The sequence below is a fragment of the Melanotaenia boesemani genome, chromosome 10, assembly GCF_017639745.1.
Source record: "Melanotaenia boesemani isolate fMelBoe1 chromosome 10, fMelBoe1.pri, whole genome shotgun sequence".
Taxonomy (NCBI): Eukaryota; Metazoa; Chordata; class Actinopteri; order Atheriniformes; family Melanotaeniidae; genus Melanotaenia; species Melanotaenia boesemani.
The window spans coordinates 21699293-21724303 of record NC_055691.1 but is presented as its reverse complement, the minus strand read 5'-3'; the positions used below and the strand labels follow the sequence as shown (position 1 = coordinate 21724303).

Sequence of the window (25011 nt, the reverse complement as noted above, 5' to 3'; positions counted from 1 at the left end):
TCCTGTAGCCTCAGTCAGAGGCTTCTTCAGCACAGCAGACTCAACATACTTTTTGTCTTATGTAGAGGGGGTGCAGATGGGTATCTAGTCCCCCACCTGTTTTATGTTTTCCTCCGGGATGGAAATATTGTTTGCCTTAATTCTGGTCCTCCTAAAATCCAAAAGGTGTACGATGAATTTTAGCTCACATTTAAAGGTGGATGATGGTTTGGTGGTGGTGATACTCGTTGAGTGAGTTGTGCTATAAAGGGAGCACTCCATACAAGATTGGTACTCAAAGGGAAAAATTGGCAGAATTCATCAAATGTTCTGCAGGCATTAAACCTCGGCAGCAGCATGTTGGGCCTTTAATGTAGAAAAATAGCCCTGGGGCCTTGTGGAGTGTATTTTATGTGGTTGGAGGGGTTAAAGGAGGCCTGTACATTGGTTCATGTAGAGATGTTGAGGGGATTTTGAGATTTCCCCAGTGGCAGCCTCACGCTCTCTTTCTGTTTCATGTCACTGGAGCATTGCTGGAGTCGCTGAGACAGTAACCGTAACTGTCTAGGAGTGATTTATGCAGTCATAAGTGCTGTACTATTGCAGACATTGGCCCATATTTTATTCTGACACTTATTATTGAAATGAGACATTTTGAGTGTAAAGAGTAACTCAGTCCTTTTTCTCACCGAGGTAGCAGTAATGTTCACATAGAATCATCATCATGCCAGCATTTGAAAAGTCCTCAGGGATGATTTCATTTCACTTCTGTAGTGAATGTTCTCATTCTTTCATGAATATAGTTTTTACTGATGAAACTGCAAATTCAGTTTCACAAGTTGACTTTCACGTCACTGTTTAAGTTGCCATGCAGATGCTGCTAGAGATGCATGGAGACAGAGTCAAGCAGTGAGCAGAGCGCCTGGCTCATTGTCCTCCACTCTATTGTAGCACAAACTCATTGGGGAAAATCAACAATATAGTTCCCATTATTGTAGTGGTAGTCTGCAGTAATAAACAATGTATTTTCTGCTTCAGCAGTGTTACATTAGTGGTAGTTTGGGTGTCATTCAGGTTTAGAAGGCCATTAATCATCAGCACAAAGGCAAAGAGCAGAAGTGCTTGCCTTGCTTTTTCCTGTAACTCCTGCTGTCATGTCTAATAATTTAAAATACTTCAAACAAACAAATTACAGGGATTATTTTGACATAAAACACCAGATCAAAGCTGCAAAGTTGTGATCTTTGCAGTTAGAGGTTATATATATATATATATATATATATATATAGGACTATTTGAATGTGTATTTTTTGTTTTTATTTATTTTCTTTAGAAAATTGATCTCACCCTCATATATATCAAAATGAAATGAGTTCTGATTACTTCAGGGGTGATAATTGTTAACTTGGCTTGTATTACAAACTAAATCCACCTGAAGTTCTCAAATTAAGATGTTTTATTATCTCTAATTATTTGTAATAAAAACAAAAACAATTTCATCTGTATTTCACTTCTCAGAGAACTTCTAAGTTTCTGTCCTGAGGAACACTGAAGAATGAATCAGCACTTAACCTACAGCTGAAGATGTGCTCGTTCTCATCTTATCAATAGATACAGGAGTGTGTCGGAGGGTTGTAACTATTCTTAACAACAATTCATATGATCTTCCCCGTCTGTGGTAAATGTATTGCTCGTGGAGAAAAAAGGAAGAAGCAGTGAATAAAAAGTTTATATTTAGCCAACAAAGGCTTTCCTTTCACTTTGACATACAATACAAGATTCAGTCAGCTGGAAGGATGCTTTAATCCACTCTTGTTAGTTATTTTACCATCAGTGGGACCAGCCTAAGAACTACAAATAATCTAATCACAGAAGTAAATAAAACACAAGGAAACAGACCATAACCTTACTAATGAAATCACAATATTCAGCTCTGTGAAGTAAATAGATTAATCTGACAGGATATATGAAATCTTAAAGCATTTGTGTTATGCCTTTACAGATGTAGCATCATTGTTTCTCTGGAATCTTCATTGTCTGGACCTTCATCTGTTGAACATACTGTGTACAAATTTGTAATGGAATACTTGTACATGTAGTATGTAAGCCTGACCTTGCTGGATAAGAGGTACTCCTTTACAAATCTCAGTTTAACCCCTGTTTGTAGCTGGAACAAACTAATAAAACAGTTTTTTCATCTTGGAACATGTAGAATTTACCTGAAGGAAGATGTTACACTTCACCTTTTTGCTGAATCCAGGTATTTTGGAACCACATCCAAACTAAAACCTGCTCTAACAGCCCATCTCTATAAAGATTTGAAGACTCCTCCAGTTTTTTTTTCTCTCTGAGGGTCCACACATTTGACCGGATTCTAGCAATGAAGGTTTGTGTTGTATTTTCCCAAGAGATCAGGATCTAAAACGGGTTTGTAATTGACAGCTGTAAGCACTACCCTCCCGGGGCTGGATGACCTACATGTTGCACTTTCTCCATCTGTCTGCATACGCTTATCACCGCACAGGCTGCCACTCAAACCAGCAGGTGAAGGTGCACAGTAGATACAGTAGTCTGTAGTAGAGGGTTACGGTTTGTACACACCACCCAAGGTTACACGGTCAAACCCTGGGTACTGCTGAAAGCATAAACTATACATTTAAAAACAAAAACATTCATTAAGATTCAAAGTGCTACATGAAAGCCATGAAGTTGTGATATGCTGTTAATTCATAGGCATAAAGCTAATAGACTATTACAGCCCAGTGCCTGAGGCTGCCTTTTCTCCTTGCAGAGGAAGAACATCAATCACTTCTATCAGCGATCCCCTGGAAGCTGCCGCCAGCATCTGTGCTTTCTTCCACAGAAAGCAGCAGCAGCATCAGTTGTCACGTTAAAGGATGAACTGGCCCTACTGCCTTACCACTATCACCACATTCTGCCCTCGGTCTTTGGTGACACTGATGATGAGGCACCAGTCGATGAGACTAAAGTGGTGATAAAGAAGGCGCCTGAAGAGTCGCACAAAGCTGCCACATGTTTGATCTTCCCTGCTTGTCGTTTTACCTGGAAGAATGCATGATAAGAGGAAAGCATTGTAGGGATTTTACTTTGCTGTGGGCAAGTTCAGGCCAAAACTACACGCTTGAAAAAAAGTTTGGTGTAGTTGTGAAGTGAGTCTGTTGTTTGTTAGCACCAGCTTAGAAGTGTTAAAGTGACTTGAGATATTTACTAAATTCCAAGACTTAATGCAGCCATCTGTGTCACAAATACATAATTTTTCTTTTGTTTGTTTCTGTCAATATGGAACTGACAGAAAGAAAGAAAGAAAGGAGAAGAAATAAAAGCCAGTTTCTTCCTGTTGTTACACTCCACTAAGCTGGTTTACTGCATTTGTTATTGGAAAGCTGGTGGTTGTCTCCGGGGCTTTGAATGAAAACATATTTCTCTTCTGGCTGCAGCTGCTGAATATCGCTGTGCAAACAGCCAGCAGATGTGTCTTGATCCAGCCACTCCATCCCTGCACCCACTTCATTCTAACTTCACATTTACCTGATCATCTCTCGCCCTGGTTGTTGAGCAAATGATCTCTCCTGAGTAATTGCTATTGTTTTGTTCCAGACCAGTAAGATAATTCATGTTGACTTTGTGCATATGGAGCAGTTAGGGCCATGAAGCAGTTGCAGAACTGTTTTGGAGATGCTGAATGCTACAGCTGCTAAATAATTTGTTGCAAACAGATTTTGTTTACCAGCATGTGTTTATGAATGCATTTGTATTTGCATACTTTGCATTCACACTTGGGTAGTTTATGCTTGCGTAACTACACTGAAATGTGTGATGAAATGTTAACAGGCTATAGGGCAGTCACAGAAGGAAGACATTCTGTTTGAGATTAAGAAATTTAGCAAAGAATTTGACATACAAACTCACCTTTTCCATCTGTATGCCTGCTGACTTAATGATGCCTGTGGTACTCGTGGCAGATGAAAATATTTTAGAAAGCTGCAACCACAAATCCTGCCCATCTGTCAGATAGAACCATAGATCATAACCAAGGCATTATGTTCTCGTGAAAACCAGTGAACAAAATATAAAAATAACACTCCCTCCTCTTTTTCTTTACATGTTTGTTCATTTCATTGTGGCTGTCAAGTGCAACTACTGAGCGGTGAGCCTTGGAGGAGGAGGCTGGACCGGACAGTCGCTACCAGAGAGAGAGCTGGGAAATGTGATCATTTTTCTTGGGGTCTGTCATATGCCATAGGCTGCCTCATTTGTCTGCTCCTACTCCTTTGTTTCCACCAGGCTGGCTGTTCTTGGATTAGGCTGCAAAGCTTTGGACAGGCAGCAGCAGGAGAAAGAAAAAGAAAGAGAGACCGTCAAAGAAACCGTATAAGCTAATTATCATCGTCCTCTATGTTTCTTTAATGTAAGACCTTAGGTTTAAAATAGATGATGCAGTACTTAATACCTGCTGAGTGGCTAGAAAACAATGAAAGCAGGATTAGAGTGTGAGGGAAGCAAGGAATGAGGAAGGCTACACGAATGTACGTTTTTTTTTCTTTTTCTACCCCCCGCCCCCCTACAAATTGCCCTGCAGTTCCACTGGAGTGGTGTTGACCCAGTTTATCTCCTGCTCAGGTGATTAATGTAACACAGCCACAAACAAAGGTCATGACGGAAGCAGGTCAGAGCCCAACAAGCACTAAGGGACTTACATGACCACTGATATAGCTGAGAAAATAAGTTGTCCTTTGCAGAACATCCCTTACCTTAGTCTCCTGAGACACAGAGTATGAAAGAAAAACAATAAAATACACTTACTAACACAAAGAGAGAGAGAAGTAAGCTAAAAATGAACAAAATTATTCCTGAAGAGATACTAGTTAGCTAGAATCTAATTTAATATTAGGTTAAAGAAGTGAAAATGTCTCTTACTCATGTTAAGATTTTAAAGCACCTTAAGATGGAGAGCAAAGTTGCAAAAGCAAGCTTACCTACGTTCAGACTCAGATATTTGTCTCAGACCCCTTTAAAAATCTTTGCCCCAGAGAAGATGGCTGTATTGCTAGATAAGACTGACCTATGGTATCGGTATCAACCAGTTAAAGCTTTACAGTGACATATTTGCAATAAATCAGAAATGATGCATTGATAATCATTCAAAATTTGCTGGACATTATCACCATTCTGTATAGCAAGAGAAATGAGATACAATACATCCATAAAAATAAAAAAAAATATTAATAATAATCAGAAACAAATTCTTTATTTCATCTCACTTGGAGCTTTAGAAACTGCTCATGTACATGTTAAACAAGATCTGTTTTATTGCCATCAGGATTTACAGTTTTTCCCTCCTCCTCCTTAGAAGATATTGAGCCATATATGAGAAAATGAAGTGATTAATTCATGGAGATGTGCATTTATATCATGCATGAATAAAGAATTGGTGGTGGGATTTGGAGCGATGAAGACATAAACATCCTCTGTGGGAGTTCCCGGGTGGTTTCTGTGTCTTTAATGTTCATTTAGAGGCACCACATACACACAGCCAGGGATACTAAAAAACTGTTGACTGCCTGCGAATTTAGGTTATTTTGTTATAGTGAAAACTCGACTGTGTGTTTTTATTTCTACAAAGATGTTGTATTTTTTATATATATAGTCCCATTACACTGCTGTCTTTGAGTTTCCCAGCTAAACTTCATCTCCCTTCATCTGACATTTGTGAATAGAAACGGGTTGTTTAACTTTTATAGTTATCAATTTCACCAGTTTCAACTTCATGTGTGAGAAAAATGCGCTTATTGAAAGCCATATTTAAATAGAACACTTGATGTAATTATGCTGCATTTAACTTTTTTTCTCACTTTCTGTGGTTATCTAAATTATAATCTCTTCTTTCAGCGTTTATACATTTATAGCACATTCCTTGAGGTATTCCACAGTCATGGTTTCTCTTCCAGGGAAATTACTTGGCTAAATGAAGCAATGATTTTCTTTATGTGTGCCAGCTGTAGTGCAAATGGTTTTCAGTCTGCTAGAAACTCCATTTCATGTGGTGGAGATGAGTTTGAAGATGGAATGAGTAAAAAGAGGCCATTTGGGCTTTGATCTATAATTCTGATAATGTTGCATCTAACTGTGTTTTGTTTGCATGTTTTCAAGGGTTTTATTTATGAAGATTTCTTTTTGATCGTCTATTGAGAAGAGTTTCAAGAGATTTAAATTAAAAATGAAAAAAGAAAATATCCCTTTTTGATCTGAATGCATCGCTAATTACTGCAACTGTAAAACTTTTGTGGCATCGATTCAGTCTGACTCTGCTCCACTTCTGGGCTAAACTAAACTAAAAATAAAGAGACAGATTTTGAGCTCACAACCTAAACTTGCGTTCAGGTAAAGACCAAAATATATAATCATAGCACATTAAAAAAATAAAAAGCCAGGTCCCCCATCTTTTCTAAAATTAGTGGGTGGGCTTCCCGTTTAAAGCCTTTGCTGACTTTTAGCCTTTGAAACCACTTCATACTGAGTTTTAGCTGATGTGCAAAGCAAATCAAATTTAATAGCTAATGAAATAACATCTTGGTCATCCTCAGGTCAATGGGAATGAGTTGTCCAAATCCAGCCATGAGGAGACTTTGGAGGCCTTTCGAGCTGCCAAGGATCCCGTCGTGGTGCAGGTCATCAGGCGCACCCCCAGCGGCCGCCCCCATGGCCCCCCTCAGGAAATCCATGTGGTGGATGTGTGCACTCAGACCGACATCACCTTTGAACACATCATGGCGCTGGCAAAGCTCCGGCCTTCGACCCCTCCTGTGCCTGACGTCTGTCCCTTCCTGCTCTCTGACAGGTATGCAGAACAGTGTTTGTATGTTTGTGTTTTACTTCTCAGTAAAACCTTGATTCATTTTATTCATTTTACGCTCATTAATATATGTTTTACATCAATAAAGTTTGTAAATATCACAAGTCTTTTTTTAATACTAATGATCGATAATGATTAAAAATGGTTCAGTGATTTTTCATATAATTTGTTGGAGTTATGTTTAATTTCATTGGACAAAGTTATGAATATTTTGGTTTACCACCTCAGAGAGGGAGATATGTTGTTGTTGTGTCCTTGTTTTGACTTTGGCTGCAACTGATGCTAATTAAGAAGAAATAGGAAGAAGTGAGAAAAGTTGGTGAGCTATGAAGCAGAAATACCAGCTTTAGCTTGATTAGCATTGTAAGAATTCAAAATGCCTCAGAAATGTAAATTAATTGATTTACTAGCTGCATGTCTGAATCTGACAAATATAGATTTATTTGATGAATGGGACTCTTTTTGTCCTTCACGTCTTTCTTAGTCAAGAGTACAAAACGTAAGAAACCAAAACCAAGGTCTCAGTGAGCCAGTTATATATACGTAGCTATATGCAGAATGTTATGCGGACAGCTGGTTGGCAGTTAGTAATTTTGCATGTTGATGAATCAGCTTCAGTTAAACTTTGAAAACAAAGAGCATATTGGTCTATATGTGTGTCTTGCTGAATGGTGGTTGAATGAAAACAACCATAAAAAATTCAAATTTAGTTGTCGAACCACACGTCGCCCTTCTGCAACAAGTGGCTTCCTAGCTGAGTTTCCATGCTAACAGCAGAAAAACTTTGCCTGTTATTGTCATTGCATCTCTTTTACACATTAAGGAACACGTATTGTATTGTCCCTAAAATTACACTTAGGGAAATTTGGTCTTGTTGAAATGTGATGGCACAGACTCCTTACCAAGTGTCCTTAAGTGATGAGTTGACAATGAAAAGGGGGTTGCCAGATTTGCTAAGTAACACATTAGCTTTCCAACCTGTCAGGTCAATGAATTGTGGTACTCTGAGCCACAAGTTGATAGTTTTTGTTGAGTTGCAGCTGCAGAACAGCTGTAAGAGTTTGACAATTCAGTCCTGGTCAAACCACAGTCGATACATCTAGACTGCTTGATTGCAATTGGAAAAATGTACAGAACCGTGCATTTACTGTCTGATTAAATACATTTATTTGACTTGCATGTTTGTACAGAGGAAATAAACATAAACAGATTATCACTTTGTAACCTTTACAGCCCAAAGCAGCTTATGCACAGCTATAATCAGAAGAGGTTTAATCACATCAAAATTAGATGCTGAGTTTTACTTAAATTAAAAACCATTTTTTTAATTACATGTAAGTGAGGAAGCATCACCATAAATAGATAATTAATTTAAAGTGTTTTTTGACTAATAACAAATTATTATTTGGTTTATTGCTTCATCATTTTTATTTTAGTTTATTGAGATCAGATCAGAATAAAAATGAAGAAGACATAAATGGTAGAGGAATATCTGGGTTTCACCTCCAGGGCATGTGGCAATCGCAGTGCAGGAGATTTATGGTGCAAAACTGGGAAATCAGAACTTACTTAGTGTTTGGCACTTCAGATAATTAATTCCAGCCACAATAAACATTTTAAAAGTTGTATGTGTTGTGATTTATCATTTTAGATTTGCTTAAGTGGGCAGGGACAGAATCTCAGTTGGCTTCTCCATCTGTTTTAGTCATTATGACAAAAAACATTATAAATGAGGAATATAATCAGTGTTGCATGCAAGTTGTAAAGTACAATACATGACCTGATCAAAATCATTGCATGTATTTGTACACATTGTCACTACAGAATTCCCTACAGGTATGTCTTGCCATAATTGCAGCTGATTTAACTATCCATTTGACTGAAGTACAGTTTACAAGGTGATTAAAGCAAATTGGCTAATAAAAACTAGGCAACACAATGCAACGTATACTTACAGCCTCAGGCTGAGTCCAAATGTAATCAATGTAACCCATAAAACTCACATTTTCTTCTCATCTGAGAGCAGGTGCACAATCCAATATGCAGCTGACTTTATAGATTTTCTCTAGATGTATATAAATGTTTGGTATCTGTTTGAGACTAGATTGGAAAATTGTTGTTGTATTCTTTGCACCTCCTGCATCACCTTGTTATATAAATTAATGTGAAGCATCAAACCTGCTGAAATTTCCCAGGCTTTTTATTTTTTTTTTTTTTTTTTTTTTATCAATGAAAGGTTGTTTTCAGATGGCTCTACTGAGGTGGCTTATCTGAGGCTCAGACAGCCCCAGAACACATCACTCAACATGTTCAACAGGGTGTCTCTTTGAAGTTTTCATCCACAACGATTATCTTGTGTGGCAAAACGCTGCTCATCTTCTTTGGCCCTCACAATGCTGTTTTTGTTTAATGACTGAAGGAGGCATAATAGAATTACACTGTACATTGTGGGGGGTTTTGTCTGTCAAGAGCAGGAAGCAAATTACAGTGTGTGGATTTGCTGTTATTAACAAGGGGCTGTGCTTTTAGCACACACTCCAGCAGCTGTGAAAGCTCCTGACAATTCCTTTATTCTTCTGATTCAAGCAGAGACAAAAGCGAAGAAATCCTGTCATTTTCAGATTTTAAATGTTTTAAAAGACAATCAGGAAAAGCATTTTACTAAGACTCAAATCTCCTCCTCTCTCTGTTTTTCTTTGTCTCCTTCCTTCTCCATCTTTCCTTTTCCTTTTCTCCTGACAGCTGTCATTCTCTTCATACAATGGACCAGGATTATTATGAAGGGACAGACTACTTCTCCCCGGTTCCAGCTGATGGAGAGAGGACAGAGGAATTTGAGTATGAGGTAGGAATTACACTTGGAGCTGCTAAGCAAGGGTTTTATTCTTAAAGATGACCTTTTTAATTAAAACTTAGGTTCCATGTTCTACAGATTCTGTCCATTTAGAAATATGTTACAATGGCTGTCTGTACAGTTAAAGGTCACTGCAGTTCTTTTTAATATCAAAGTTTCATCTTTCTGCCCGACTTTATTCACTGTGTCAAAGCATTGAATTTGGCTATATGTCCATATATATTTGGTGTATGTTCAATTAATCTAATATAAACAAATAACTGAAAATTAATGAGTTTGACCATTCATACAAATGAAAGTCTGCAACCTGAGACACTGATCATTGCCACATTGTCAGAAACAAACTGGAAATTGCAAATATATATTTAAAACAAGTAAATAAATATTGTAATTGCAGTGTGTAAACACCAATACACAGAGAAAATAGTTTTAGTCCATTTTAAAGACATTAGCTTTTTTACATATCTGGGTCACACATGTTTGAAGTAGAAGCTTAACACTTTCACAAACTGTTCAGCGAAGACTTGTTTTTTAAGGCATCAAGAGAAATTTAACTAAAAGGGATCAGTAGTGTGTTCAAGCTAAAACAGAAGCTAATGATTTTTTTTTTTTGTCACAAGTCTACCATGACAAAAGATTTAGTACCAATAAGCATTGAAAGTGTTGAGAATTAAGTATTCATACATAAAAACACCTTTATGGCCTCTTAAAAAGATTAAAACACATTTCCTCAAGATTCCATAATCAACACTGTAATGGCAGAAGTGGAAAAGCAAATGGACAAAAGAAAAGCTTGCGCAGGACAGCAGTCAAACTATCAGTCTGTTAGTTGAAGCTCAGCCAGTCAGCTGCCTGCCTGCCTCCTTACGAGGTATTTTTTTGTCCTACTTAACTGTAACAGCTGCCAATGTCATCACATTGCAAACATAAAACTGTAGAAACGTCTGCAGTAGCATGATGGGAGCTGTATTTGCTGAAGAAAACTACAGAAGCAAAACGTTTCTACTGTACAATTCTTGAGTCTTTATTATTACCTGCTATGTAGTTTTATATGGACCAATGTCAGAATTTTACAGTGTGCAAAAACTTAGTTTTGGTACTTCACTTTCACCCATCAGTAGTTAAGATAAGGAGTTATAAAAATGTTCACTGTCATAAGCCACAACAGTTTATACTTCGTGACTGCGGTCCCCATCTAAAATCAACTGCCTGAAAAAAGCATGATCTGTCCATTTGGAAGCCTAGATTCTGCAAATACTACATATTATGGGTGTACCAATCAATGCTTAGATTCTACCTTTCTAGTGAAATTGAGCTGCCATCTTTCATTACGATCACCAAAATTGGAAATAATGCCATCCCCCCTTGTTTGAATTTTTTTTATTATTATTTTTCTTACTCAGTGTGAGAAGACAAGCTACTAGCAGAGATTTGTTAATTGTTTTTCACAACTCTGGAGAAAAAGTACAGCAAGCTTGTTGAGTTTGATTAAACCCAGTTAATGAGGCAGGTGTCAGTATATATATAAAAAAAAACACACACAGGAAGAAACACATTTTCATGATTCTGCATGTTTACTGGGGTGTAAAGAGCAGATCAGAAGGATAGGTGATGTTTCTAAGACTGTCTCTGCCACATACAGATTTACATACATATGCACTAATTCAACTGTGACGGCATGATATAAACAGACTCCCCTCTCTGCTTAGGTCCAATATTTTTTATTTCCAACTCATTGAGGTGCGGGCATAGAGCCAGAGAGGCCTCTGACTGAACTGATGTATGATGATTGCTCAGCCCTCCCTCCTTCTATTTGTTTCATTTGAGTTTGTTCTGCATCCTTCCACCCACTGAGCTGAGCTGTCTCCTCAAATCCTAAAGAGATTTGTGCACCCACTTGGATCTCCGAGGCCCCAATGTCAAATCCAAAATATATAATTTATCAAAGCACCCTTTTATGCCTCATTGCTATTAACAAATCCTATTACATTGTGTATGCTTTGCATGCTCGGAGGGGCCTACCATCCTAATGTGGCCTCACTTACTGTATGTCAACTGAAAATGCTGTGAGAGGGATGTAAGCAGAAGCTGAAAAGCCTCTTTCACAGTAGACCTGTTCCCTGACTTCCTGCTGAAGGAGAGAAACAAGAATGATAGAGAGATACTTTCTTAAGTTACCTTTAAAAGTAGAGAAAGAGAAGAGAAATACTAACACATAACTGAGAAAAACAGAGAACATCTAAATATATTTCACCTCTTATATGCAAAAACACCTTGGTAAAAAGACACACACACACACACACACACACACACACACACACACACACACACACACACACACATATATATATATATATATATATATATATATATATATATATATATATGTCTCAAAAGTTTTGCTGTAACTAATTTATGTAATTACTGCGTTAAATTTTTTAACTCATTTATAACTATGTCTTGCCGTCTCGTTTCGTCAAGACATGGAGCTGTCTAGAGGCAATGTGAAAAAAGTGAGTCGACTGGCTCAAAAATAAATAAATAATTTAAAAAAAAAAAAAGTCACATAGTTTGCACAGATGTAACTGCTCTGGTTGGCTGCACTCTGCACAGCGCAGCAGCTTTCATCCTCTCCCCCTTCCTCTGCTGTTGTGAATTATGACAGCTGTCAGTGATCAGCTGATCAGATTTTCTCTCTTTTTGCATTTGTTTATCGTTCAGAATAGAAGAAGGAAACTAGGCGTTCATGGTTCACACTGGCACATATTTACCCAGAAGTGTTGTTCTTAGACACGCTAGCTAAAGAGAGCAACATTTATCAGATCCATGTCACTGTCACAGAAACAAGGGGATGTCTTCTTTATACCATTGGTGCTTTGCAGATGTTGGGTAATGAATGTAATGAGAGAAACTATGAAACGTTTCTGAGATTAAAATCAGGGGAGTTCTCCGCTCTAAAAAAGTAGTTGACAGGTGGTAGAAAAGATTTATACTTCAGATATGCAGGGGCTGGTCTAGAAAAGTTTAGATGGGGCCAGGCAGGGGCACTGACCAGTAAAGTGGGGACACAAATAAGATATATATATATATATATATATATATATATATATATATATATATATATATATATATATATAGGGGGTCAGTCATGCATACAGCTAGGTTTTTTATAACTTTAAGAGAGGATTTTACAATTGTGTTTAACAGTGCATATGACCTCAAATGAGAACCTGTACATATTATTTCGCTGCTGCAAGCCCAGACTTGTATCGCATTCTTTTTTTTCTTTTTTTTTTTTCTATGCAATGCTGAAGTTTGAGAACACAGCTTCTTTCAGTCACTGTAGCTACAGCAGCACGAGTCTTGTGCAACCCACAGAGGCAAGTCTAGGTTATCTTTAAGAAAACGTAACACATAAATTCACCTTTTTTGAGTGTACATAAGCTGTCTTATAATGTCATGTTCTCAGTCATTTCCTTATCATAGATAAGTGGTTCCCAACCCGGGTGTTAGCTGTTAGACCTTTACATTTTCAGCCTCAAAGACATGAAACATCTCTACAGAGAGGATTCACTTAGTCTCTCTCCCTTATCTGCTCCCTAAACAGAGGTGTTTTTTGTTGTTCGTTTGTTTGTTTGTTTGTTTGTTTGTTTTTTTCCCAGGAGACAGGAAGAGGGTAACAAAAGTATGACACATTGTTCTTTAAGGGGATGCCAGTGGCATGGTGTGTGGCGCAATGCCGTAAAGGGTAGTTTCTCAGCCACAGGACACTGCAGGGTAACAACTGTTCCAGGAATGTGCATAGTGAATGTCAGTCTGCCATGTAGTATTGCTTTAAAGTTTCTAGTTTTCTGCCACACTTAACAACCACAGCTCATGATCGCATGGTGATTATCACATCAGTAAAGCTTCCTGTCTTTTAGCAAAGAGAACTAAGACCACATTACGAGCCTTCCTGATTACCAGTTACCACTGTAGATTTTGCACTTCATTTTCTGGAATGAAACTCCCTCTTGCCTCTCATGCATTTGGGAACATTGTATGGTTTTGTGGTTAACATACTTCTGACCTCAGGAACAGGAACAATTCAGGTAAAATTGTTGCTCTGAAGTCCCAGTAAAGTTGTGACTAGATTAACTTTTCAGTCAGTTCTGATTTCATCTCAAAAGTCTTGAGGTGTGACTTTAAGATAGGTCCTATTTTGTGGAACAAAATGTGAAAAGGGGGTTCTAATTGTAAAAACACCCAGTATAGTACCTCTAATTTAATTGTTCATTCTGTATAAAGTGAATTTCTCTGCCACCAGGACTCTATAATATCTTTGTTCTGCATGATTTGTTGGATGCTGGGACTGCACAGGCCCTATCTTATTGCTGCAATTTCACACCCTAACATCACACATTTCCTGGGAATCCTTGATGTGTATGCTGCCTCGGCACCATCTTAGTACCCATCCTTTTTATTAGTTTCGGTGAGTTCTGAGGAAGTGAAGCACTCCAAGCTTTAGAGACAGTCTTCCCTCTCTTCCCACCAGTGGTAGCCATCTCTGCATTTGTGACTGCTTTTTCAATTACTGGTAATCAAAGGCATGATTATTATGACAGCATCCAATGTACTTTGATGGTGGGCAGCAATCTTCCCCTTAATCACACTATCACACTCATTAATTTGCTGTCAGCCCTCATCCCTGTGCCATGTAGCAATCTCCTGCCTGAAAGGCAAAGAGCTCACTGAGAAAACAGAGAGGAAAAAAGACATATCAAAAGGCAGGAGAAAGGACAAAGATCGGTGAATCTGTTTTTGATGGTTCAGAAGACATCCACCTTGAGTGAGTGTGCTTTTTTTTTTTTTCTCCTTTTTTCTGCACAGTAAAATCTTAAAGCCAGAAAGCCTGAGAACATCTGATAAAGAAAAAAGGGTGACATTGTTAAACACACTCAGACTTGATGCTTCATGTGGCATGTAATAAGTATAGCTGTCTGTATTCTGTGATCACTTGGCCTCAGCTCTGCTGCATCCATTGGTTAATCAGAGGTAACTTTGGGCTTGTTTTGCAGGTAGATATGTGTTACCTGCTCACACCTCTGCGTTGCCTCACTATCTCCAATTAATAAGTGTGTTTTATTTTTAGAGATGTCTCTGAGACAGCGTTAGTGATTTTAATGTCTCCTGCAGATATCTCACGACTTCACACAGGATTTTAGCATGTAAGATGTGTGCTGAACGCAACTCTTGTTGCTTTCATGACTGCTTTGTTGCTTATGGAAGTAAACTGCTTTAATAATTTTCCTGCCATTAGACACAGAATTAATAAATTTAATGACTGGATTTGGAGTTTCTGTCATTCCAAAGCCTCCCTCATTCCGATCATCTCCTTGTGCATCAGTTGGAATTTGAAGCTGTCATTCTCCCCGAAGCAGTCTGTTAAAGATCTGAGTTTTGCATCAGATGGAGGCTGTCAGAAAACGATGGAATGACAAGCCTTAGAAGAGGCTGTTCTTTGTAAAGTTTTTTTTTTCTTCTGAAAATGTGGATGCTAAGTTGAGTATACATCTTTCTGTAAGTATAGAGGTTGTTAAGAAATGCATTTTGTGTGTGTGTGTATGAATGACTGCAGGAGTGTGTATTTCTGCTGCTGCAGGACCCCAGTCCAAAAACACCTAAATGGTCTTCAGTTTGTGTTTGAAAAGGTACAGACATGTAAGAGGACATGGGAATGGAAAAAAATTGGAATATAGCCTAAAGGTTGTGTGTGTGTGTGTGTGTGTGTGTGTGTGTGTGTGAGTGTGTGTGTGAGGAAGTGGAGTCATAAACAGCTGAGAAGTGGAAGACCAGCCACTGGGTATTGACCTTTTCCACTTTCTTTCTTTAATTTCATCCCTATAGTCAGGTTCCTACCCCTCTCCAATCCCCTTCCTAAAGCCATGCCACGTCTTACACGTGTAACCAGCCAACCTGCACTTGTCACAGACAAACTAGATCTCTGTTTTTGTGCGAGACCCCTGTGAACCGAGCCGGAGCGACCACCTCATTTCTCTCTCTCTCTTTCGGGCTCCGTTCTACCATCCTCTCCACTCAACCACTTCGCTCCCGCGGCTGAGAGTTGGTACATTTCTGCTCTAATGAAGACCTTGGGAGGGGAGGCCATTTCACACTTGATTCCCTCAAACACCCTTGATACGTTTCAGCATTTGGAGATGAGACACAGGCTTGTGCTGTTTGGTGTTGGGTTGTGTCTCCGTTGTGGTGAAACTACAAGTGCATATTGAGGAAAGCTCTTAAAAACCTTGGGGGAAAAAATTTAAAATAAGTAAATATAAAAAAAAAAAAAAAGAAATTTGATATTTGTGTTGTATTTATTCATCTAAATGAAGATTTCATGGAGACACTGAAGTACCACACTGTGCTTCCAATCAAAGAGTCTGAACTACTGATTTAATATTACAGCAAATATGTATAATATCAGTATAATTACAGATTGTTGTTTCATATTATATAACTTGAGAAAGACTTCAAAGAAAAACACCTGAGGTCATCTGACATTTATCAAAGCCCCTCCAGTCAAACTCTCCAAACTCAGAATATTTTTCATGATCAAACACACTCAGGCTCAAAAAGCACTAAGAGTTGGCAATCCAGACACAAAGATTATGAGGTTTTGTGCACCGAAACCTGAAGATCCTTGTTGTTTTTAGCTTCTCTGAGTGTTTTTATAGCCTCTGCTGAAGTATACATCAAGGTTTGTCAGAAGTTCTTTTGAAGCATTCAGTCATTTTGATCTGCTTGTGCAGATGGAGCATTGTTTTAACATTTCTGTATTTTTCTTCCATAGGAGGTCGAACTTTGTCGACTCAGCAGTCAAGAGAAGTTGGGGCTAACCCTGTGCTACAGGACAGATGAAGAAGAGGATGTGGCTATCTATGTTAGTGAGGTAAGTACATAATTTGCCCTCCAGAATTATTCTACTGGCATTAACTAAAGTTCCTGTGTGTAGCATTTCATGGTATCTATAGTCAGAAATACAATTTAACTAGTGTAGAAAATAAGAATTGTGCTATGAGCTATTAAAACAGACAGCAAGGGTTATCTTCCTCAGAGTTTGTAGTGATGCAGTGTCATTTTTCCACCTTAAATCAGAATAAATAAAACAAACATTTGCCCCAGTTGGCTGTAACTTTGTCTTTAACTTGTATGCAAGATGCAACTGACCCTTACACACCACTCCTGTAAACGTCTAAAATCTCATCAATGTTCATTAAAATTTCATTTTTACTATTTTCCATGAAAATTACCCCTTAATGCCTTACAATGGCTTAGCTGCCTTATTCAGTGTGTTTGAATATATGAATATGTATATTTTCCACCCACCTCTTTGCTGCTTTGTTATAGACCTGACACAAATTCTCTCACCTTTGACTCTGCTCAACCTGCTCCACACTATGGCTAGTTGATGTAATTTATATTTACATTTTTTTTAAGCTGAGACTGATTCAGAATTAGAAAAGGAAAGGTGACTTTTACAAGGTCACCAACAAGTAAATGCATTAGAATGGTAATGTATTCTGTGTATCAGCTTTCTATGTTTTGAAGCATAAAAGCTTCATGTAACACATTTTTTAGCTTGCTAAAGCACCTAATAATGTCCTGATGATGTTGGAGAAGATGACAAGATTTGTCTGAAGTGGCCACAAGCTGGAGACACCATAGACAAAAGTAGAAACTATTTATGTGTTATGATGAAATACTCACAGCATGTCACATGGATGGAAAGATGTGAGCCAAAATAAAAAAATCAACCTAAAGCAACATAAATTAAACCAGACTTAAAAAAAGTAGGCCTATATGAAAGGAGCAAAACACAGTGGTCCCCACTTCCACTCCGCATCACACTCATTAAATTAGTTGCACAGCAAAGGGATACAAGTATCCGATCAGGATTGGTTCCTACATTATTTTCTAATATAAAAACATGTCTGTGTAAATTCACGTAGTCGTTAAACTGCAGTTCAGAGGTGGAAATGCTCAGCCGTGGTCCACTGCTTGTTTTAACCGCAATAGTGCCCATATGGGCGTCCAGACAATGTTAAAAACTGAAGGGGGTCTTTAAGATGCTAAACATGACTGACTGGATATAAAAGGGTTTATTTCCTTTATATAACACAGTGAGTGTTTTTCTTCTCACTTTGTCATGAAGAAGTCACAAGGAACCACTTAACTCTGCAACTCTCTAAACACTGGCGCTGGTTATGTATTTGCTAAATAGTGCATTACATGTGTCCACTGTTTTAATGCACAACTGTATCCACTGTCTACTTCCCCCAAAAGTGTGATATCATGTAGAGATATAGCATATAATCTTTTCACATAAAGAATGGACATTTGTTTGTTGGATCATTTCTTTGTTGTAACAATGCTTCTTGGCAATAAATCTTACTGGAAAGCATGTTTTTCTCCCTTAAATGGTGACATATTTGTGGATGGGATAGAAATTGTAATAAATCTGCAAGTTAGGTTGTGTTGGACTCTCAAACACTGATCCTAAGCTGACTGGGGTTGAGGTCAGGTCTGCAGGCGGGCCATTCTGTCTACTCCACTCCCTCATTTTGGATGCAGTCTCTGATGAACCCTTTCTCTATCTTCCCATCTTGGAGTATAAATTTAATAGATATGGAAGTGCTACTTGTTGCTGAATCTCATCGTCATATCGCTGCAGTGAATTTGGCTCGGATGATGAAAAGTCTAGTTTCTTTTGGGAGGGAAATGCTGCCCCTTATCATCACACTGCCTCCTCCAAAGGCCTTTACTGTATGGGTTCAGCATCAACACAGTGCTCTCTAAAAAATAATAGTTAACCAAATGTAAATTTCCTAACTTTTTATGTGAAGTTTATTATCTGAAGCATGCAATAAATCCTGTTAATAACCACACATGGTTAAAAACCTGCACTGTAAAGATGAACATGAACAGCAGATGTTAATATTCTCTCTTCACTCTTAAGTAAACACATGAAGACCCTGTTTTAGTGTCTCTAAAAACAGGAGTTGAGAATAAATTAAAAGGCAAGGCAGTTTGTTTGTATAGCACATTTCATGTACAGGACAATTAGTGCTTTACATAAAACAAAGGCATTACAGATATTTAGAAATAGTAAAAGGCATCAACACATAATCACAATAAAATAATAAAAAAATTACATTAAAATAATTAAAAGCAAAATAAATAAAAAGTTAGCATGCAGATTTCATGCATAGGTGCATGAGAAAAGAAATATTTTTAGCCTGGATTTAAAAATGTGAAAGTTTAATCTCCACTGGCAGTTTGTTACACATGTTTGCAGCATAACAGCTAAATGCTGCTTCTCCATGTTTAGTCTGGACTCTGGTTTGGACTAGTTGACCAGAGTCTTTGGATCTAAGAGCTCTGCTAGGTTTATATTCTCTGAACATATCACAGATGTATTCTGGGCCTAAACCATTCTGGGATTTGTAAACAATCAGAAGGGTTTGAAAATCTATTCTGTGACTGACAGGAAGCCAGTGTAAAGATTTTAAAACTGGTGTGATGTGTTCAGATCTCTTATTCCTGGTTAAAACTCTAGCAGCAGCGTTCTGGATGAGCTGCAGATGTTTAATGCTCTTTTTGGGAAGGGGACTGACTTCATAAACAGATGTGAGTCTTGTTCTTGGAGATGTTGGAAAAATGTGCCACATGCATGATTCTCCTGAAATTCTCCTGAAAATCTGCTTTTTCTACCATCCAGAAAAGTTGAGAGCTGCTAGCTGTTTGAAAGATAACAATATTAATACTCTTGGGGTAAAGCTATATGCATATTCCACAGATAATTCAGTTCTTTGAAGTCTCATATTTACATATTATGCTCTGTTGTTTAAACCAACAGTTGTCATCTTTCCAGATCAGAGAGCCTCAGTGAAATCTTTTATCAACAGCGTTCTGCGTCAGAATAAATCAGTTCTGACATTTAATATTCATCTTCAAATTTGTGGTTTGCTCTCATAATAATATGAGTAAAGCAGGCTTCACTGTCAGTGGCAGCAATTCAAAGTCGGACAGGTATTAAGCACAAATCATATTATTGACCAGGTGATCTGACTCTATGATTACATTCTCATTTGCCAAATGAAATGCCTGCCAAAAACATAGACAGGCAGAAGAAAAATACCAACACAAACAAGAATATTTTGGGGTTCAACCTAATTGCAGCTAAAGTTAAACAGCCTGTGATTTGGGGGGAGAAAAAAACCCTCCTGCTTTGTTTTTTTTTTTCTTCTTCTTCTTCAGAAGCTGAGAAAATACTGTTCTGGATTCAGCTCAACTTGCTCCAAAATTCGTTTGAAGTTGACTCAGACCATGCCAGGGGTTTGCTTTGAGAGCTGAGCACAATATAACAATAATATTAGAGACGTGAGAGCAGAGTAGAATATAAATCTCAATGCTCTGAGGTTATAGGTAGCACCCCTGTTTGTTTTCTTTTTAAAAAGCAAGTGGGGTGTGCTGCATTTAGATGAGGTGACTCAGTATCAATGGGAGAGGTTATATTCTCTGATCTCCTGCATGTAGGAAGAGCAAATAGAGTTTAGAAGAATACAGAATTGTCTTAAAACAAGCTGAATTTCCCACCTTAACGGCCATGTTCTAATTGCTATTATTACATAAATCTATTAATCTATAAATCCATTTATTTCTATGCAGAATGTGGGGGGCTGTTAGCATGCATATGGCCAAAAATAAATGAAAACAAAAAAAAACGATACATACATCAGCCTGTTGCACAGTCCATCCATTTAACTAACCACATTAATATCTTCAACAGATATTAGTTTTATATTTCCCCATAAATTAGTTTTCAATAGATTCCCAGATGCTCTCCCACTACGCTACAGATCACTTGCCTTCAACTCTGTCTGTCCCTTCCAGTTCTTTAGCCATTTCTCCCAGTCAGTTTAATGAGTGGACCTCTGAGTGGGAGTGAACTATCATGAAGATGGAGTGTCTCAGTAACTCAGTGTCTTCAGAGATCCTCGCTGATAAGGGAAAGTAAAACAAATGGCCCTGGACGCCAATTGATTGGCCAATAAAATGTCCTGCCCTCTTGTTGACTAGCATTAGTTGCGGAAAGAGTGCATGTATCATATTGCTTCTGCTATTTTACAGGCCAGAGATGCTATGCCAGTGCTTATGATATTTCAACTTGTGTGGATTTTGCTCAGCTTCCAAAAATGACTAAGTCAGTAATTGTAAAACTGACTGTGGGGGAAGTCAGTTGACATCCCGAGACAACACACAGTGTCAATCTAGACATGTCTTGAATAGTGATGACATCTAAATGAAACTGGATGTCTTGAGGCACTTATTGATTCTCTTGAAAACCAAAACTAAAATCATTGCAAAGGCTTCATTTTTTTTTCTTTTCTACTTCCTTACAGGTCAGTCCAAACAGTATTGCTGCCAGAGATGGACGCATCCGTGAGGGGGATCGCATTTTACAGGTAAGACCTCACCCACACCGCCTCTCATTAGGTTCAATATATAACCTGGTTTTTACTTTGTCATACTCAGCCACTATCTCCCTGCAGAAAAGCACATTTATTTTTTAATGGCAGCACATTATAGGGGTGTGACTGTCGCAGGGGGAGAAATGTCCCTCCAGCTTTTTTAGTTACCGACTCAGCACCAGCATGGGTTTTTAGGAGTTGTGCTTCAGGATATTGCTGCGCTGCATCTCATTGCCTCCTGCAGGATTGCTGAGAGGTTATGGCTGCTTTTACCTCCAACTTATCTTTAAGCATCAGAGCAAAGAGCAGGAGCAATATGGTGCTTTGTCTGAGAAAATTACAGTACAAAGTGATTGCTTTATTAGAAAGAAGTATTAGTTCCTGGTTTTTACCACTTATTTCACCACAACATATTAGCATACCCTTATTTAACCTTGTAATTTTTACAGTTTCAATAGATACAGTAACATGAGCCAGTAGCCAGTAGTTTTTTCAGTCTTTTGTCCCACACGTCCAACAGAGCAGAAATAATCCTACTTTACTCAACTATTAGACTGTTTAACTATTCGTTTAACTATTCTCAAACTTTGCTTTTCTGCTCTTTTTAGGCAACTTGACGCTTATTTATGATGTTACATTCAAATGGGAAGTTACACCATGAAATATTTTCAGAAACAAAGAAAACAGAAAAAAAGAATGAAAAAAACACATAGCAATAAATTCTTTTCCATCAACAGTGACTAAAAGTTTTTTAAGAAAACAAATTTTATATTGTTTGTTTGTCTTTTTTGGTTTTTTTTTGGGGGGGGGGGGGGGGGGGGGTCCTAGTTCGAGGTGAAACTGTGATTTCACTGTGAGTTTCAGCCACCTGCTTTTTTGTTTTTCTTTTCATTAAGGAATAAAAAAAAATTTACTTGTTAGTGAAAATTTAAAGTGTCAAAGTAGGTGTCATCAATGAATCTGAACTCCTGTATAAATAGTAGATGAAGCTGCAAAATGCAACAACATCATGTGTGTTTAGCACAAATTATACCTTAACATCATTTGTGTGAAGCATGTAATTTCTTTCAATGAACTTTAAATTTTCAGCATTATGTGGATGGGAAAAGAGGCGCAAGAGCAAGCCTAAATTAAAAGAATAAAATAAAATCTTCAATCCGGAGCTGAATCTGGGTCAACACCAAAAGTTAACCACTTCTTAGATGACTCATGCCTCTGGTTACATTGCCAGACAGAAAAATAACTCTTTGGGCAACCCGATAACAAACAAACAAACCACTTTGCAGGATGTTATGACAGAAAGAAAAAAGTAAATAGTCTGTGCAGCAGATATTTTTACAGATGTAGGGATAGGATGCATTAGCACTAGTGGTCTAATTGTCTAATTGAGTCTAATATGAGCTGTGTGGCTGATCTGAAAACAGGAGGTGTGTGTGCTTTTATGAGAGGCAGACCAGCATTCTGGGACTATTATCCACCAGTGACAGGGCCATTACTCTGCTGGCAAAAAGATGGACGCTGCCTGTCAGTGGCCAGTTAATTGTATGGCTAGATGTATGTACGCTGCCGGATACTTTGGTGAACACAACAGCTCTGGCTGCCCATGGACACCTTTTCATTCATAATCACCATCGGGGTCCTGGTTCATATTATCAGGGGAGTGTGGAGTGTTTACAGTTTCCTTGTGAAAGAATGCATTTATTGTGCTTCTTTGTTTTTCTTGAGGGAGTTTGCAATGGAGAGCTCTCACTGTGCATGTGTGTGTTCTCTTGCTTGTGTTTGACTTAATAGGGAGTTGATAATCATGTTTGTCATCTTCAGATTAATGGCCAAGATGTACAAGACAGAGAAGAAGCAATGGCTGCTCTCTCCAGTGATGAGTGCAGGAACATTGTACTTCTGGTTGCCAGACCTGAGATGCAGGTAAGAAATTTCCACAATTGTACATCATGCTGACAAGATGTATCTTTCGTTTGCTCACGGAAGTTCTGACAATTTTTAAATTACAGTTCTGAAGGTTTCTCATTTACTTTATATTTGCTCAGAGCAAACATTAACAGTCTGAGACGACCAACCAACTGCCTCCCACTGCATACACATCCACTCCTGTTGGAAACCACTACCGTGACACCTCATCATGTTTTATTTTTATGTAGCACCACTGTAATTGACTTCCAACAGTAAGCCATAAAAGCTAATGGCATGCTAATGTGGAGTGAGTTCAGGCCCAAGGCCGAAGGCGTGTAAGTGGAAGGACTCTGCCGCAGTGCAGATGAGCAGGAAGCAGCAGCAGACTCTTCATAATTAAATGGGTCTTTCAGTAGTAAATGTGAAGTCGTCAGATATGGATACCATTTGGCTCACATCAAACAGAATGATGGATGATGAGCTAAAAGGTCAAAAGTGGTGCTTTTACGGCCATCAAAGTGGATTGGCCTGATTTTAAGACGAGCGGTTTCGTTAGTTACAAAGTAGGAAGCTCCACATCACCCAAATACTGCGTGTTGATGTGTGCAGTTTTTCATATTGAAACCATTCCGGGGCGTTTTCAGGAAATCCCATTTGTGCACCCATTTGGAAAATCCAGCTATGTGTTTTGAGACACTTTGTCACCACAAGCTTTGGGCTTTGACAAATAACACTTTCCCATTTCTCCATATGCTTTCCTTCTCCGTTCACCCCCAGCTGGAAGAGGCCTGGCTGGATGATGAGCACAGTGAATTTCTAGAGCAGCTGAAGATGGAAATGTTGGAGGAGCAACAGAGAGAGGAGATGGAATTAGCTGCCTTACAGGAGGAGCAGGAGAATGAGCAGGTCAGCAGCAGCAGAACACGTTGAGTTCTTTCTGATCTGCATTCAAAAATGTGGTTTTTATTTTCTGTATTCAGTGAGAAGGAGTGAAGGACAAAACCCAATGGGCACAGAGGGTTAATAAAATTCAATACTTACCTGCGACTTTCAGCCAGCATGAGCCTTTAAAATGACAAGAGATTGAGTTGGAGGCATAATGGCATCAAACTCTTTAGGAAACTTTCTCTGCAAAAGTGAGTGAAAACAAGCTTTGTCCTTTGAGTTGAGAATAATAAATATATTTTAATAAATATTTATGTGTGGGGACTATTAAACTATTGAAATTCCAAACATTCGTAATCATAATCTCATGTTCTGTTATGTCAGGAGGATAGCATGCTACAAAAATCCATATAAATGGGACTTGAAAAAATAGCAGAGAGGAGGCAATCCCTGAAGAGGTGTACAAAAATTATACAAAACAGAACATGCATTCTTTAGGAGGGAGCAAAGCAGGTTTCTACTTACTGCAGTGTCCCCCCACCCCCCCTTTGTCCTCATTCAGAAAGAAAACTCCATCCATATGCATACAAATTACAATTACAATAAAAATAAAAAAAAAAAACAGGTTATTAATGAAAACTTACCCTTACAAACATGAAGTAAGTTTCAGACAGCAATTTGTTCATGCAAGCCTTTTTTCCAAAACCAAAAAATTGAATACTACAGCCAATGTGAAGAAAAACAGGCTGCAATGATATGGAGATTACTTTAAAAGTGCATTTATTTAAAAATAAAATGTTCATGTTAAACATTTTTTTTGCTATTTTAATTTTTCTTTTTAATGAATGCCGGCAAGATACTCAAAAATAAAGTTGGGACAAGGGTTTTTTAGCTATTGTGTTGCATCACTTCTCATCATTTCTCCAACAAAGCTAAACCAATGCTGCAACTGAGAATTTCTGCTTTGAATCTGCAAGCACCACTTACAGTCTAAGAGA

At 38.1% G+C, this 25011-nt stretch overlaps 1 protein-coding gene across 2 annotated transcripts in view; it reads left to right on the top strand.

Moving 5' to 3' along the window:
* Positions 1-25011, top strand: part of LOC121647217 (PDZ domain-containing RING finger protein 4-like) — a 131260-nt gene that overhangs the window by 102558 nt on the left and 3691 nt on the right. For both annotated transcript variants that reach the window (XM_041996435.1, XM_041996436.1), the window contains 6 exons: positions 6585-6838; positions 9596-9698; positions 16540-16638; positions 21152-21214; positions 23042-23143; positions 23906-24034. In XM_041996435.1, the coding sequence (XP_041852369.1) occupies positions 6585-6838; positions 9596-9698; positions 16540-16638; positions 21152-21214; positions 23042-23143; positions 23906-24034 (750 nt within the window). The remainder of the gene's footprint in view (positions 1-6584; positions 6839-9595; positions 9699-16539; positions 16639-21151; positions 21215-23041; positions 23144-23905; positions 24035-25011) is intronic.